The sequence below is a fragment of the Clupea harengus genome, chromosome 1 (assembly GCF_900700415.2).
Source record: "Clupea harengus chromosome 1, Ch_v2.0.2, whole genome shotgun sequence".
Lineage (NCBI taxonomy): Eukaryota > Metazoa > Chordata > Actinopteri > Clupeiformes > Clupeidae > Clupea > Clupea harengus.
This window is the reverse complement of record NC_045152.1, coordinates 26,807,991-26,820,624: the sequence shown is the minus strand read 5'-3', so window position 1 is coordinate 26,820,624 and position 12,634 is coordinate 26,807,991. Positions and strand designations below refer to the sequence as shown.

Sequence of the window (12,634 nt, the reverse complement as noted above, 5' to 3'; positions counted from 1 at the left end):
TTGCACATGCAACACTTTGTGATGTTGGCAACAAATCTTTCAGAAGATATTCACCCACCTTAAACTCTTAGCACAGGAAGTATCTCAGGCCCTCAGTGGAAGAAACCATTGTGGTCAGTTACACAATTTCAGCTTCTATTTGTGATTTTTTTTTTTAAACCTCAGAAGTATAAGGATATTTTTTGCCAGCATCCTTTCTATGTCATTTCCATGCACCAAATAATCTATGGACTATACACACTTGCTACTCTGAAAAGTTATTTCAAATGTAACATGTACTTTTAAGATTCTCTAATTGACACACCTCAAACCTATTCTCCACTTAAAAATTGATGCCAAGGAATTCTTGGGACAAGACTTTACGTACAACATTGTAACAAGAGTTTACAGCGAACTCTTCAGTGCAAGAGACTATTTTTATAGAGGCTCTCCCTGTTTTTGTCTTTTACACACATGCACACTGTTTCTTTTTCCTCTCCCTCTCACAAACACACACACCCTCTCTTTCTCTCTCTCTCTCACACACACACACACTCTCTCTCTCTCTCTCTCTCTCCCTCGCCCTCTGTCGCTCTCTCCGTTTACCCTGTGTTGAATGCAGGCGCATGGAGAGCGGGGGAAGTTCAGAGCTGACATCGAATCCAACCTGAGTCTAGTGGACAGCTCACAGACCCTGTGTGCGCGTGCGAGTCCAGCGGCGCAAAGGCTTCCAACTGAGGTGAATGTGATTTTGGTTTCAATGAATTTCTCACTGGAAACCCGTGATGAGGTGGCTCCTGCCTTGGATTTTAACGGTAGCCAGCATTTATCAGGTGAGTTAACGAATTTGGGTACAGTAATTTTAAGAGAAAATTATGTTGAATGTCACAGCCATAGGCCTCAATTGACGTAGCCCTACAAGTTATGTTGGCTATAAATTTCTCTCAGTTTGTTTTCCATTGATTGGATTATATTTACAGACTATTTGCCAAAGACTTTTGTATTGAGTGCAACGCTGCCTAAAGTACCCGCAATCTCCACGCAATGTTGTCTTCGACTTCTGAAAATGTTCTATATTTTAATGAGGCCTATTCGCTTTTAATTTTGACAATTAGTTATGTTCAACTACAAATACCGACACGTCATCAGTGGTGACCAGTTTTCATGTTTTACTGTGATAAAGCGTATTTGCATAAATCAAAGCAAATATGACCTATAGGCCAATTTTGACCAGGTCTGTTTGGGGGTCAAAAACATGAGGTTATACAATTAGCTTTATGTGTAAACATGTGAATATATGATACAGTCGTATATGTTGTAGCCTACGTGTGAATATATGATGCGACTTCACATCTGATACCTATGTGACTTACTTTTATTGTATTATTTTTTAAACTAGGCCTACAACTAACAGGAAATACATTTTCATAAGTGCTATGCCATTTTTCAAGAAATCACGTGTCTTTCAATTACCTTATTGATTTATATTGATGCGACATTAAATCCACTGAAAAAAGCTAAATGCTGGTCACCACGTTGCAGAATTACCATGGTCATTACCTCATGAAAATTCTTACGACGCCACCCAGTGGTTAATCTGTGTTCTCTAATTTTGTATGTGTGCCAATACACACAGCGCCTCCACGTTAGACATCTCATTTCTGACTGAGACCCAAACCCAGAGGTGATGATAGGTTTGAAGAACACAGTATTGACCAGCTGTTAACTTACAGGTTATTTTATTTTCATGTGTTAAACAACACGTTCATATTTTAGAGTGTGCCACCAAAACAATCAATAAGATTTAAAAATATTCTGTGTTATGTTTGATTGCCTGTGTCCAACTACATCATGGTTCTGTTATCTTTGCTTGCATTCAACTGTTTAAAATATTAACTGACCTCTTCCAGACCCTCTCGCAGAACCTCAGCACCAATCAAGTGGTGTCTTCAGTGGAGTTGTATAACCGCACACCGGTCTGCAAATGGCCATGCAAGTGCCCCAAAATTCCCCCAACCTGCCCCCTGGGGGTCAGCCTGCTGCTGGACGGCTGCGACTGCTGCAAAGCCTGCGCCAAGCAGGTGGGAGAGACCTGCAATGAGAGAGACACCTGTGACTTCCACAAGGGGCTGTACTGTGACTACAGCGCAGACAAGCCTAGGTACGAAAAAGGAGTGTGCGCATGTAAGTGGCCTTCCATCCTTACCACTTAAACGTCAGAGGGGGAAGAGGGACAGCTGTGTTTATAGAGGTTAGCTGTTAAATGAGAGGTAGCACTGACCCCACTGCAGATATACAGTTATACAGCTGGAAATAGGTTTTGAATGCTTTCGGGCATATTTGGTTAGTTCCTGCATCATTACCACCTTACTTTGAAGCATGGGTTTAGAAGTGAAAGTAGATGGGAATCAACCATTTTAATGTCCTATTCATACAAGCAGATACTACTCTTCTTCTTCACAGGAGTAGAGAGATAGATATATATATTATTTATCCCGAGGGAAATTAGTAGTAGTAGCAGGAGTATCATTATTGATGTTTATGTCTTTAACTTCTCAATACGTTTTCCAATAAATTTGAGATTCATTTCTTAATTAACTAGCCTTCAACAGTGGTAGTACAGTAGTAAGATTCTTAGACAAGCTTCATTTAACAATTAAGAAAATAGTTTTGGGAGGATTTTGTTGTCTTTCAATTTTTCGATTGCTAACAATTTGATAGAAAACTTGAATGGTGTCATCTTGCAGAATCATTTTACATGGAACAATACGTTTGTGAACATTACTACACACTATGTGAGGCAGTAGTGCAACATAAACATAAAACATAAAGGCTCTTTATTCTAGATATGATTGGCACTGGCTGTGAGTATGATGGTGTCATCTACCGCAATGGCCAGAGCTTCCAGCCCAGCTGCAAATACACCTGCCTTTGTGTGGATGGTGCCATCGGCTGCGTGTCGTCGTGCTCGAACCTGCCGCCACCCCGTGTTTGGTGCCAGGCTCCGCGGCGTGTCGCCGTCCCAGGGCAGTGCTGTGAGACATGGGTCTGTGATGACTCCCAGAGGACCCGCAAGACCTCCCCCAGACACGTTGCGGAGAGTAAGGCCAGGCCAGCGTGGGCCACATTCTACTATGCTTTCTAGAATGAATGACCTCCTTGTTTGTCATTTTTTGGGAGATAAAAGAGTTCAGGTTCCATCAGTTTTCTGCCCTGCCTGCCTTTGTGGTGTGTAGTGTTTGTTGTTGCTATTTGTTACGTTTAAAAATATTCTACAGAAACTTGTGAATGCAATGTCTTGTTGACTGAATAAAGAACTTGTATTCATCATCACATGAAAAACAAACAAGAACAATATAGAAAGCCTTAAATGACTCAGGCTGTTTCTTTCAGTGACTGTAAAAAAAACATGGACAGTGTACGCTCAGTCTAAAGTGAAGTTTTTTACAGTTGGTTTCTATGAGGCCAAGAATATGCAGACCCATTACACTAGTAGCTGTCAGTCCAGCTCTTACTGGCTTCCAGCACGCCATTATTTGATCACTGACTTTTCATTTCATGGGACCTTTGCCTAAGAGAACAAAAAGACTGTCATGTTTGCAGTGAAATTCCAATGTAGGTGGTTGCTGGTGTAGTCCCATGTAGGTGGTTGCTGGTGTAGTCCCATGTAGGTGGTTGCTGGTGTAGTCCCATGTAGGTGGTTGCTGGTGTAGTCCCATGTAGGTGGTTGCTGGTGTAGGGTTTATGCTTACTGCAGTATTTCCGTGACTCCTGTGCCCAGTGCGGTCCCGCACCAGTGAGCAGCACAGGAACTGCGTCAGCCAGACCACCTCGTGGAGCCCGTGCTCAAAGACCTGTGGCCGCGGGCTCTCAACGCGCATCTCCAACACCAACGCCAAGTGTGAGATGCTGAAGGAGAGCCGCCTGTGCACCATCCGCCCCTGTGAGGTGGACATCACCAGACACATCAAGGTATCATCAGTCTCTTCTCCTCCGTATAGACATCTCAAGAACAGTCATTTACGCTACAGCAAATTTCTATTTACACAGACAATAGAAGATTTTTTGGCAAGAATTGTCTTGGTGTAATTTTAATGTTATTGTTATGTATAATAACAGTATACCTATAATAGTAACATATGCATTCTTTCTTTGTTGTCCCAGGAAGGGAAAAAGTGTCTGAACATCTATAGAGAGCAGCACCACCAGAACTTAACTTTCTCCGGCTGTGTGAGCACCAAGGCTTACTGGCCTAAGTACTGTGGAGTATGCTTTGCTACTGACGACCGCTGTTGCATCCCTTACAAGTCTAAGACCATCGAGGTGGAGTTCCGGTGTCCCAGTGGAGCTCTGTTGTCCTGGAAGATGATGTGGATTAACGCCTGCTTTTGCAACCTGAGCTGCAGAAATCCTAATGACATCTTTACTGACCTGGACCAGTTCTATGATCACAATGAGATTATGAACTGAGCTCACCACAGAAGTCTCATATGACATGATACTGTCGAGGATCATGAAAGCAAAGCAGAGACCATGTGAAAATCCCTCCCTCCAGACTCCTTGCTGCCTTCCTTCTGAATTTCAATCATAGTGAAAATGTATTGTAATGTAATTCAAGTGCAACCATTTTTTTCTATTAATCTTAGAGAGGTTGGCATGACGTGAACACAATGAGCCAGGAGTTCAAACCTCTGTTGGATTAAACAATATTTTAACTATTATATACAACTTCAGAGAAAGAAGGAACCTCTTTACTGGATGTCTTTTTAAGTTAAACATTATTCTATCCTTTCCTTTTTTTAGAATGACATTAAGGAGCCATGAGCCTTTAAATAATTCTACCTATCAGCACAGTATGGACTGGTAGGTCATACGTTCTCTCGAAGGTGTACAGCAGACTTGGAGGAAGGCACTTTTTAAAGGTTCTTACTGTATGTAGTTCAGGTTCCTATTAGATAACTCAGTCAAAGTGACTGTACAGTTCCTTGGCTCCTATTCAAAGCCTGTGTCCTGGTTTGCCGGAGAGGCCCAGACAGGGCTTGACATTACTGTGCTTTAACCCACAATAATAACATTGTTTGTTTTTATCAGATGTGCTTGTGGGTACATCTGATGCACGCCAGAGCAAGATCAGATCAGATCTGATGATGAAAATAGATATACATGAATAAATGAATGCAAGCATCTTTCAACATGAATTTTATTTTATTACATATACAAACTGGAGTTGGAGGTTCATTACAATACTTTTATGGATAACATGAGATTGGAAAGAGTTAAGGTATTAAAAAAAAACATCCATTCTACTGATTAAGGTATATGACAGAAATGAATGTATGTCTGTCCAGAGGTGTGTTCATTTAAAATGTTTCATTATTAAGTGTAATATATATATACAAATCCCTCTAAACACTTAAGAGGGTGTATATAACCACCTCAAACTTCTGAAACATCAATGCCACTACTGGCACAAACCAGGCCATTCAAAGAATTGTACATGCTCTGCGATACAAAACATCTTCACAGTGTTAAACAAAGTGCAAGAAAAGGGTTATTTTAGCACATTATCTGTAAACGCACTCAGTATTTCATCACAGGATTTTAGGAACAATCTTCACCCACCATCAATGAGTGAGGGAGTTTTCAGGGAATTAGACAACCCCCCAATGAAAAGCATCAAGTACATCATGGAGTTCAAATGACATAAGAATCTCCCCGGTACTCTGTTTATCCTTTAGTCTTAAACCGCTTGGCTGTGATTACATGGTAAAAGTAATGGTACATGTCGGTCTCCATATTAGAACCCAATCTTAGGAGCCTTGAGTTGACCCCCTTAGCTTTCTCTGCACGTGCCCATAAGCCAACATTGCCCCAGCGCTACAGACATACAGGGAGGGGTTAATCAGGGAGGTGAGGAGAGCAACAGATGGGTGTTTGCGTCACAGAGTTTTTTATTTTAAGATACTAGCTGCGTCACCTGCAACAGGGACTTAATCGGGCATTTAGCAGGGCACCTCCGTCCTGTTGGGTCCTGGGAGGACAGGCTCTGAAACGTTGTTGGGGGTGGTTTCCATGGAGTCTGTGTGTGAGCGGCTGCGCTGCTCCACGTTTACCTGGCTGCGGTTGCTGAAGGAACGGCTGCGGCTGGCGTCCATGGAGGAGATGCTGGTGCCGGAGGAGGTGCGCGAGCGGACCAGACGGGTCATGCTGGCAGCCGCCACTGAGAGGAGAGAAAGTATGAACACGTCGTCAGTGCCAAAAGGCCGACGCCAGAGTTCCAGACAAACAATCTAACAAAATCTTGACATAAAGCAAGAGCCCAGAGTGCTGACTTACTGTAGCCCAGGCCCTGAATGAAATACTTGATGGCTTCGGCGAGTTTCGCAGGCTGTGAAAAACAGACCAGGTATGAGTACATAAACTGACAGCTTTTTATGTCTGTGTATGTACAAGTGTGTGTGTGTGTGTGTGTGTGTGTGTGTGTGTGCGTGAGTGAGTGAAGTCTGTGAGCGAATGAGAGGGGGGGGGGGGGGGTGCTCACCTGATCAACCTGAGGCAAGCCTCCACAGTCTGCCATCTGGGTAAATAGAGAACAGCACAGATTACTACAAATGCTAATTTGACAGTCATCTTCATTTGCATTAATTGATCAAATTGTTGCTAATTTACCACACAGTCCACAAAACACTAACCTTGAGCAGGGTGGTCTTTGTTGGGTTCATTTTGGCGTTGCAGTCCACCTGAGATGAAAAAACCCAGAAGATCCAAGTGAATTTGAGCATAGAATCAGCCTAATTTCACATATATTTAGATTTAGTGGGGCTCTGGATAGTGATTTTAGTGTAAACCAAATATATTTCCGTTGACATTTAGATTCATCACTTCTGAGACTTACCACTACGTCCACAGCAGGAGAGCTATCTCCAACCACCAGAAGGGAAGAACACCTGCAGAGCAGTAACACAACATGTCAAAACATCTGGCCTGGCATTTAAATTAACTCATCATTTGAAATAAAATCCACCAGACAGGATATTTTTATACTTACTTCAGAGTCCTGGCATTGACGTTTCCTCCCTCGACGGGCCTCTCAATGTCCATGGCTCTCCGGCTTGAAATGAACACAGAGACACAGTTCATAATACAGAAATTCACAAACCTGATTATCCAATGACAATGACAACCCCACTAATCAAAGGCGTATCTGTGGAACTGAGAACTGAGAACTGAGAACTGTCAATTGAGAGATATTGTAGGGCTTCATTGTGTGTGTGAAATTCAAAGTTTATCGTTTCCCCCTCGGACTGGTTTAGAGACGCATGTTTGTGTTACCTATTGTAGGACTTGACAAACAGCTGCAGGTTGTTCTGGTTAACACCGTGGAGGATGTGGTGGCGGTAGGTGGCAATAAGGTCATGGTTGTTCTGGATTTCCTCCTGCAATCATCATGTAAAACAATGTATATATTTAACACAATGGCAGTATTTCACAGAAGCATATGAATTATTTGCAATAACATGCACAGTAATCATATTCCCTTACCTTACTGAACAGATGTGCGATGATCATGTCAGGAAGGCCGTGTGCCAAGCCGGTCAACTATAGGGAACATGAGGAAAAGTTCACTGGGGCAGCTAGACACAATGGACTGCAGTCTTTGATCAAACTCCTGGCCTTATGAAAGGAGCTTTAAGACCATACTCATTTTTAATCTTCTGAGCATGAGAATCTGGGAGTCACCATAAGCTTAGACACAAAGCTAAAAACCAACGGTCACTAACTAAGTAAGGGTTGTGACAACTACACATTTCTGCTAAGCATAAAACAAAAACACAGCCAATGCTACACGTGACCCTTCAAACGCACATCTACTACACACCTTGTGTGATGCCCAGTCCACCCAACCTTCAGACTGTGCGTTGATGTTGATCAGGACCAGGCCCTCCACCAGGTCAGGGTGGTTCAGCTATGATCAGAGAGCACAGAGCATTCATTCAGTACACACAGTAATGCGGGGACTGACTGAATTGCCATACTACCAATGAAAAGGTTATTATTATTCTCTACCGTCTTTTGTCTGTGCACTCAGTACAAAGCAGATGAAGACACACTTTAACACATAAAACTAAATCAGTACATTCAGCATCCCACTGCTTTGCCAAATTAAGAACATTCCACAGACCTAAATCCTTCCCATAATAAACAGGATTATGCTGCCAGTTTTGACACAGTGCTACGAGGCAAAGCCTTAATCCTGGTTTATTTGTGGCTACATGCAGCGCCTTCACAGAATAAATAAACAAAGTGAACACTCACAGCAAAGTTGGCCATGACGTAGGCACCTGCTCCGAGTGACAGCCCGATGACACTCTTTATGCTGCAGACAGAAGAAGCTATTTCAGAAAACTTTCTTTATGAAGAACCTAGAAGCTATAATTTGAAGACATGCTTAGCATTTGTGTCACCTACCCAAAGTGCTTGAGAACAATGGGGAAAGTCTCAGACAGCTGGTCCATGGAAGGATAAGTGAACCTGCAGTAAAACGAGACAAAATCAAGTTAATTTCCTGCATTGTAATTCTGAAGTTGTGAGCTTCTGCTGACATGGTTCCTGTCAAAACATATGCTATGCTTCATGATAACATGACATGACACCACGTGTTGCTAACTGCACAAATGCTATTTTAATTCATCAACAATGCAGCACACAAGCACAAAAGCTTTTCTGGGCATGACCTCAAACTCCTTCACACCTTACATTTTATAAGTATATTTATTCACCTACTAATATTATGTTGTGATGTAAATCTGTTATAGACACTCCTTCAGCCAACAACGAGTTTGAGATCTCGGGACACATGCTTATGCTTCTTTTGAGACAGACTGTGGTCATCAGGGACTCCTGGAATGCTAGCTTTTAAGCAGGCTAATATTGTGCCAAAGAGTAGCGAATGGCTTGCTAACTCCAGCCAACCCAGGCTATTCCTATTGTGCGTTAGCCTAATGCTTTGGCCTTCCAGGTGTTGCTGCTTAAAGCCGCTCAACCTCAGACTCAATAAAGCTGGATTACAACAACAGATGCAACCCCCCTCGAGCAGACACCGATCAGCTCCTTGGGAGCTAGCGTGTGTGTATGTGTGGAAGCTCACCCAGTAGGAAGGTTGCTGGCACCCTCATGCTGCCCAGGTGCATCGACATGCAACACAGCAAAGTGTCTGGTAATCTCCATCATGTCCTCATGGTTGAAGAGGGGGTTGAAGCAGGACTTGTCTGAAAAAAAAGAAGTAATAATCCCACAGTGAAAAAGCAAGTCAGTCTTGGGCACTCAGAACCTGTTCAAAAACCAGCTTAGTTTTTTTTATGAATTTTTTTTTTTTATGAATAAATCTATGAGATTCTTTCAATTGTGCGCATCTACTGAAATATTTACATAAAGAGAAGCAAAACAACACAGAACTCCAGGGAGGATTTAAGGATGCAAAACAAAGCTTCTGAGTGAAGATCCAGCGGCAGCTATGCAACTTACGGTTGAGTCCGATGTCGTGGAAGGTGAAGATAACTGGCCTGTTTGGCTTAGGAGTGCCCTTGACGGTGCAGTGCACCTTCCCAAACGGAGTGTCCACATCCTCCTCCTGTGGACAGAGACACCTGTGAGACCACGGCCATCTCCACACACTCATACACGCTGCTTAGATGTCCCTCCAGCCAAATGTCATACATGAATGCAAACCTCCTCGCATCACAAAATCTATGATACACTCATGGTACAATCACTATGGACTGAGATGTTACCTAAAAAATATTTCATGTTTGTTGTCGATTTTTATAATGTAAGAAAAATGATTACTTAAACATGTATATATCTAAAGAAGCAAAACAAATCTTTGATGCTTGGTCACAAACCAAACTGCCTTATAACAAAAGCAATGAACCAATCTGCTTAAGAATATGACTACTTAACATAAGACATGAGTAGAGTGGTTTTCAGACTTACAGCGACCTCAATGTCAAAAACGGAGTCATACTCATCCTCGAGGACCATGTTTGCCAGTGTGTTTGGATGAGTGTTGCTCTGAATTGATAGATCCCAGTGTTTTGCAGCTCTGATTGCTAGTAGTCTGAGAATGCAATGAGCGCTCGAGGCTTTATAGTCCTCTGATTAGCGCGCGTTTAAGCCGCCCCCCTCCCTCACAGGTTTGACAACAGAGGCTAGTCTAATTCTTGATGAAGTGATCTCTAAATTGGATTAGTTGGTCAAGGTTGTGCACGATGCACAGGTAAACATCTAAACGTCTCCACGTTGGCCCAGTAAACAAAAGTCTAGGTGTCTAAGGTGACCCGTAGATGTTTTAAAACACATATTTGAAATCAAATAGCAAAACATATCTGAGTTATTCTTGTTCAGGTGAACATTCAAAAGCCTGGAATTTAAACTTATAATATGGATCTCTGAAGGGGTTAACGCCTCATTTAACCTTTGATTGGAAATGTTGACAAGCATGTCTTACTGAGATTGAATACTGACTTATATATAATATATACATTAAGATATATCAATTGTACAATATATAAGTATATTATATTCTTAAACAGAGAGGATTGCTACTTGATAACTCTGAGATCTACTCAGTCTAATCAGAGTCAGAGGGAGATGTGAGCTTGACACTGTATATGAACACCAGCAACTCTTAATAAAACATGTCTGAGCAGTGTCCTTTAAAGAAAGATCTGAAACATCCAGACTACATATTATATGGATTCCTGGATTCAGCAGGCAAAGCCCTTTAAAATAGGCTATGACCTCTCCAGCATATAGGCATCTGTAAGCTGGTGCGATGCTAGCATAAATGTCATGTGGGCATGTCATTGTCCTGGAGTGCTAATCTCCTCATGTGAGAGACCTGACGCACGCTCTCATCAATCTGAGCCAGGCCCTTTTGGCAGTTGGCTTTCTCTTACGTTACTTCCCAACGTCACAACTTTAGGTTCCGTGGCCATTCCTAATGTTTAGCATAGTCTTGCAGGGGAACGGATGGTAATCCCCAAGGATCAGTGTGGCTGTGCAATCTGTCTCCTGACCTCCTCAGGTCTGCTGGCCAGTCTGGACTGTAAATCACTGCTGACTCACATGTCTAATGCAAACTGCCTCAAGATGGCTTTCAGGTCAAATATTTGGCTTGTTTATGAACTATTCTTTGCAGATGTCCACATATATGGTTATCTCCGCAATATTTTCCCTGGTTGCATTTCAGGTACCGGAGATATTGCATGGCTTGTGCTGTACAATGGAGATTGCACAACAGCTCACATTTTAACTTTCTCATGACTCGAAACCACTACAAATATTGACAGTCATATTGCAGTTCACAATGTAATTAAATATCAGACTGGGTGGAAACCACATTTCCATAATCAATCCCTACAGTACTGCAGGACATCTCTGTAGTCTCACTACATACAGTTAGACACATGTGCCTCTGTAGTAGTCAGAGAGAAACACAGAGAGGACACTCTCTACCTTTTACGTTTTGTTGACAAATGTCTCTAGTCAACCAGAGTGGTTTGCGTTGTCAAAGATAAACATGACATGCCCTAAAAACTCTACGGTCCCACTTGCCGTTTTCCTGGAGGGCAGATCATCAAACAGCTTGAGGTCCTGTGAAAAACAATATAAAAATAAGTATTTGGTACAGCATTCGTCATAAACACTGTAGCCTATTTCAGGTTGGATGCAGTGTGATGAGATGCACACTAGATGAATGCCCATAAATGTAAGCATGTTATATAAAACAATAGACCTACATATTATATATTTGTCATGATACGTTAGCTGAGTTTTAAGAGAAAGATTGTCTTACACAATCAGATGATTATCTTCTACATACTGTTTTCAAAGTCACTTACTGACAGTGATTTTTCAACGTGATCAGCGTCAACCTCTGTAACTACTTCATCCTCTTCCACCAAAGCTGGAGTCTGTTAATGAAGCATTGTATTCTTGCATTGAGTTTCATTCATATATTAAATCACATTAATTCACATATTCATACTGTGGACTACAATAATCTTACTTTAAACATGCCGTTGGTCACACATACCCTTGGTTAGTGCATTAAAGAAACTAGCTGAGGTTTACGTTAGTGTTCATGCTAATACCAAACATTGACACGTTTGCGAGTAGTTGTTATTTTTTAATTTTGCGACATTCCATCATCTGTCGGCTTACGATTCCGATTGTGAGTGTTTACATCCAATTTTAAACATTATTTCTCAAGAAATCGAACCTACCCTTCTGGACGAGGGAAGTTTTGTACTTGACATGATGGAAAAATGGGCCGGCTAGTAGCAGGATAACTAGTTGGTAGCTAGCAGCACACTGTACTAGGGAGAAATGAATATATTTCAGTTTCCCAGGTAGAGCTGTTAATGATGTAATAAACAGAATAACATCAGTGGTAACACATTGAATGACATCACAACTGACCTTTAACGTTCCATTTTGTTTTGGCTTTTTAAGGTATAAATTAGGGTATTTCCCATATTTTTACTTTTCATTCAAACTTCAAAGCTGTGGCAAATGATTGTGTCTTTATACAGACTCTTTATCTGTTTATATATTGTACACATAGCCTTAGCTTCAGATGCTTGGATCAGTG

General features: G+C 41.8%; 2 protein-coding genes and 1 long non-coding RNA gene across 3 annotated transcripts; 1 reads left to right on the top strand and 2 right to left on the bottom strand.

Annotated features, from left to right (window-relative positions):
- The first annotated feature begins 641 nt into the window (after positions 1 to 641).
- Positions 642 to 5,150, top strand: ccn4b (cellular communication network factor 4b). Its single transcript, XM_031573948.2, has 5 exons — positions 642 to 812; positions 1,890 to 2,163; positions 2,826 to 3,080; positions 3,761 to 3,951; positions 4,144 to 5,150. Exons 1-5 carry the CDS (start codon positions 765 to 767, stop codon positions 4,447 to 4,449), a joined length of 1,074 nt encoding a protein of 357 aa, XP_031429808.1. The 5' UTR covers positions 642 to 764; the 3' UTR covers positions 4,450 to 5,150.
- Positions 5,151 to 5,165: 15 nt separating this feature from the next.
- ndrg1b (N-myc downstream regulated 1b) lies at positions 5,166 to 10,114 on the bottom strand. Its single transcript, XM_012826418.3, has 14 exons — positions 9,973 to 10,114; positions 9,505 to 9,610; positions 9,128 to 9,248; positions 8,449 to 8,511; positions 8,296 to 8,356; positions 7,859 to 7,945; positions 7,522 to 7,578; positions 7,312 to 7,415; positions 7,028 to 7,090; positions 6,875 to 6,926; positions 6,672 to 6,719; positions 6,521 to 6,556; positions 6,316 to 6,367; positions 5,166 to 6,199 (listed from the first exon to the last, which is right to left on the bottom strand). Exons 1-14 carry the CDS (start codon positions 10,018 to 10,020, stop codon positions 5,982 to 5,984), a joined length of 1,116 nt encoding a protein of 371 aa, XP_012681872.2. The 5' UTR covers positions 10,021 to 10,114; the 3' UTR covers positions 5,166 to 5,981.
- Positions 10,115 to 11,594: 1,480 nt separating this feature from the next.
- Positions 11,595 to 12,399, bottom strand: LOC122133087. The gene is made up of 3 exons (XR_006152535.1): positions 12,267 to 12,399; positions 11,883 to 11,954; positions 11,595 to 11,634 (listed from the first exon to the last, which is right to left on the bottom strand). It is a non-coding gene; the product is annotated as an uncharacterized LOC122133087 (long non-coding RNA).
- Between the last annotated feature and the right edge of the window lie 235 nt (positions 12,400 to 12,634).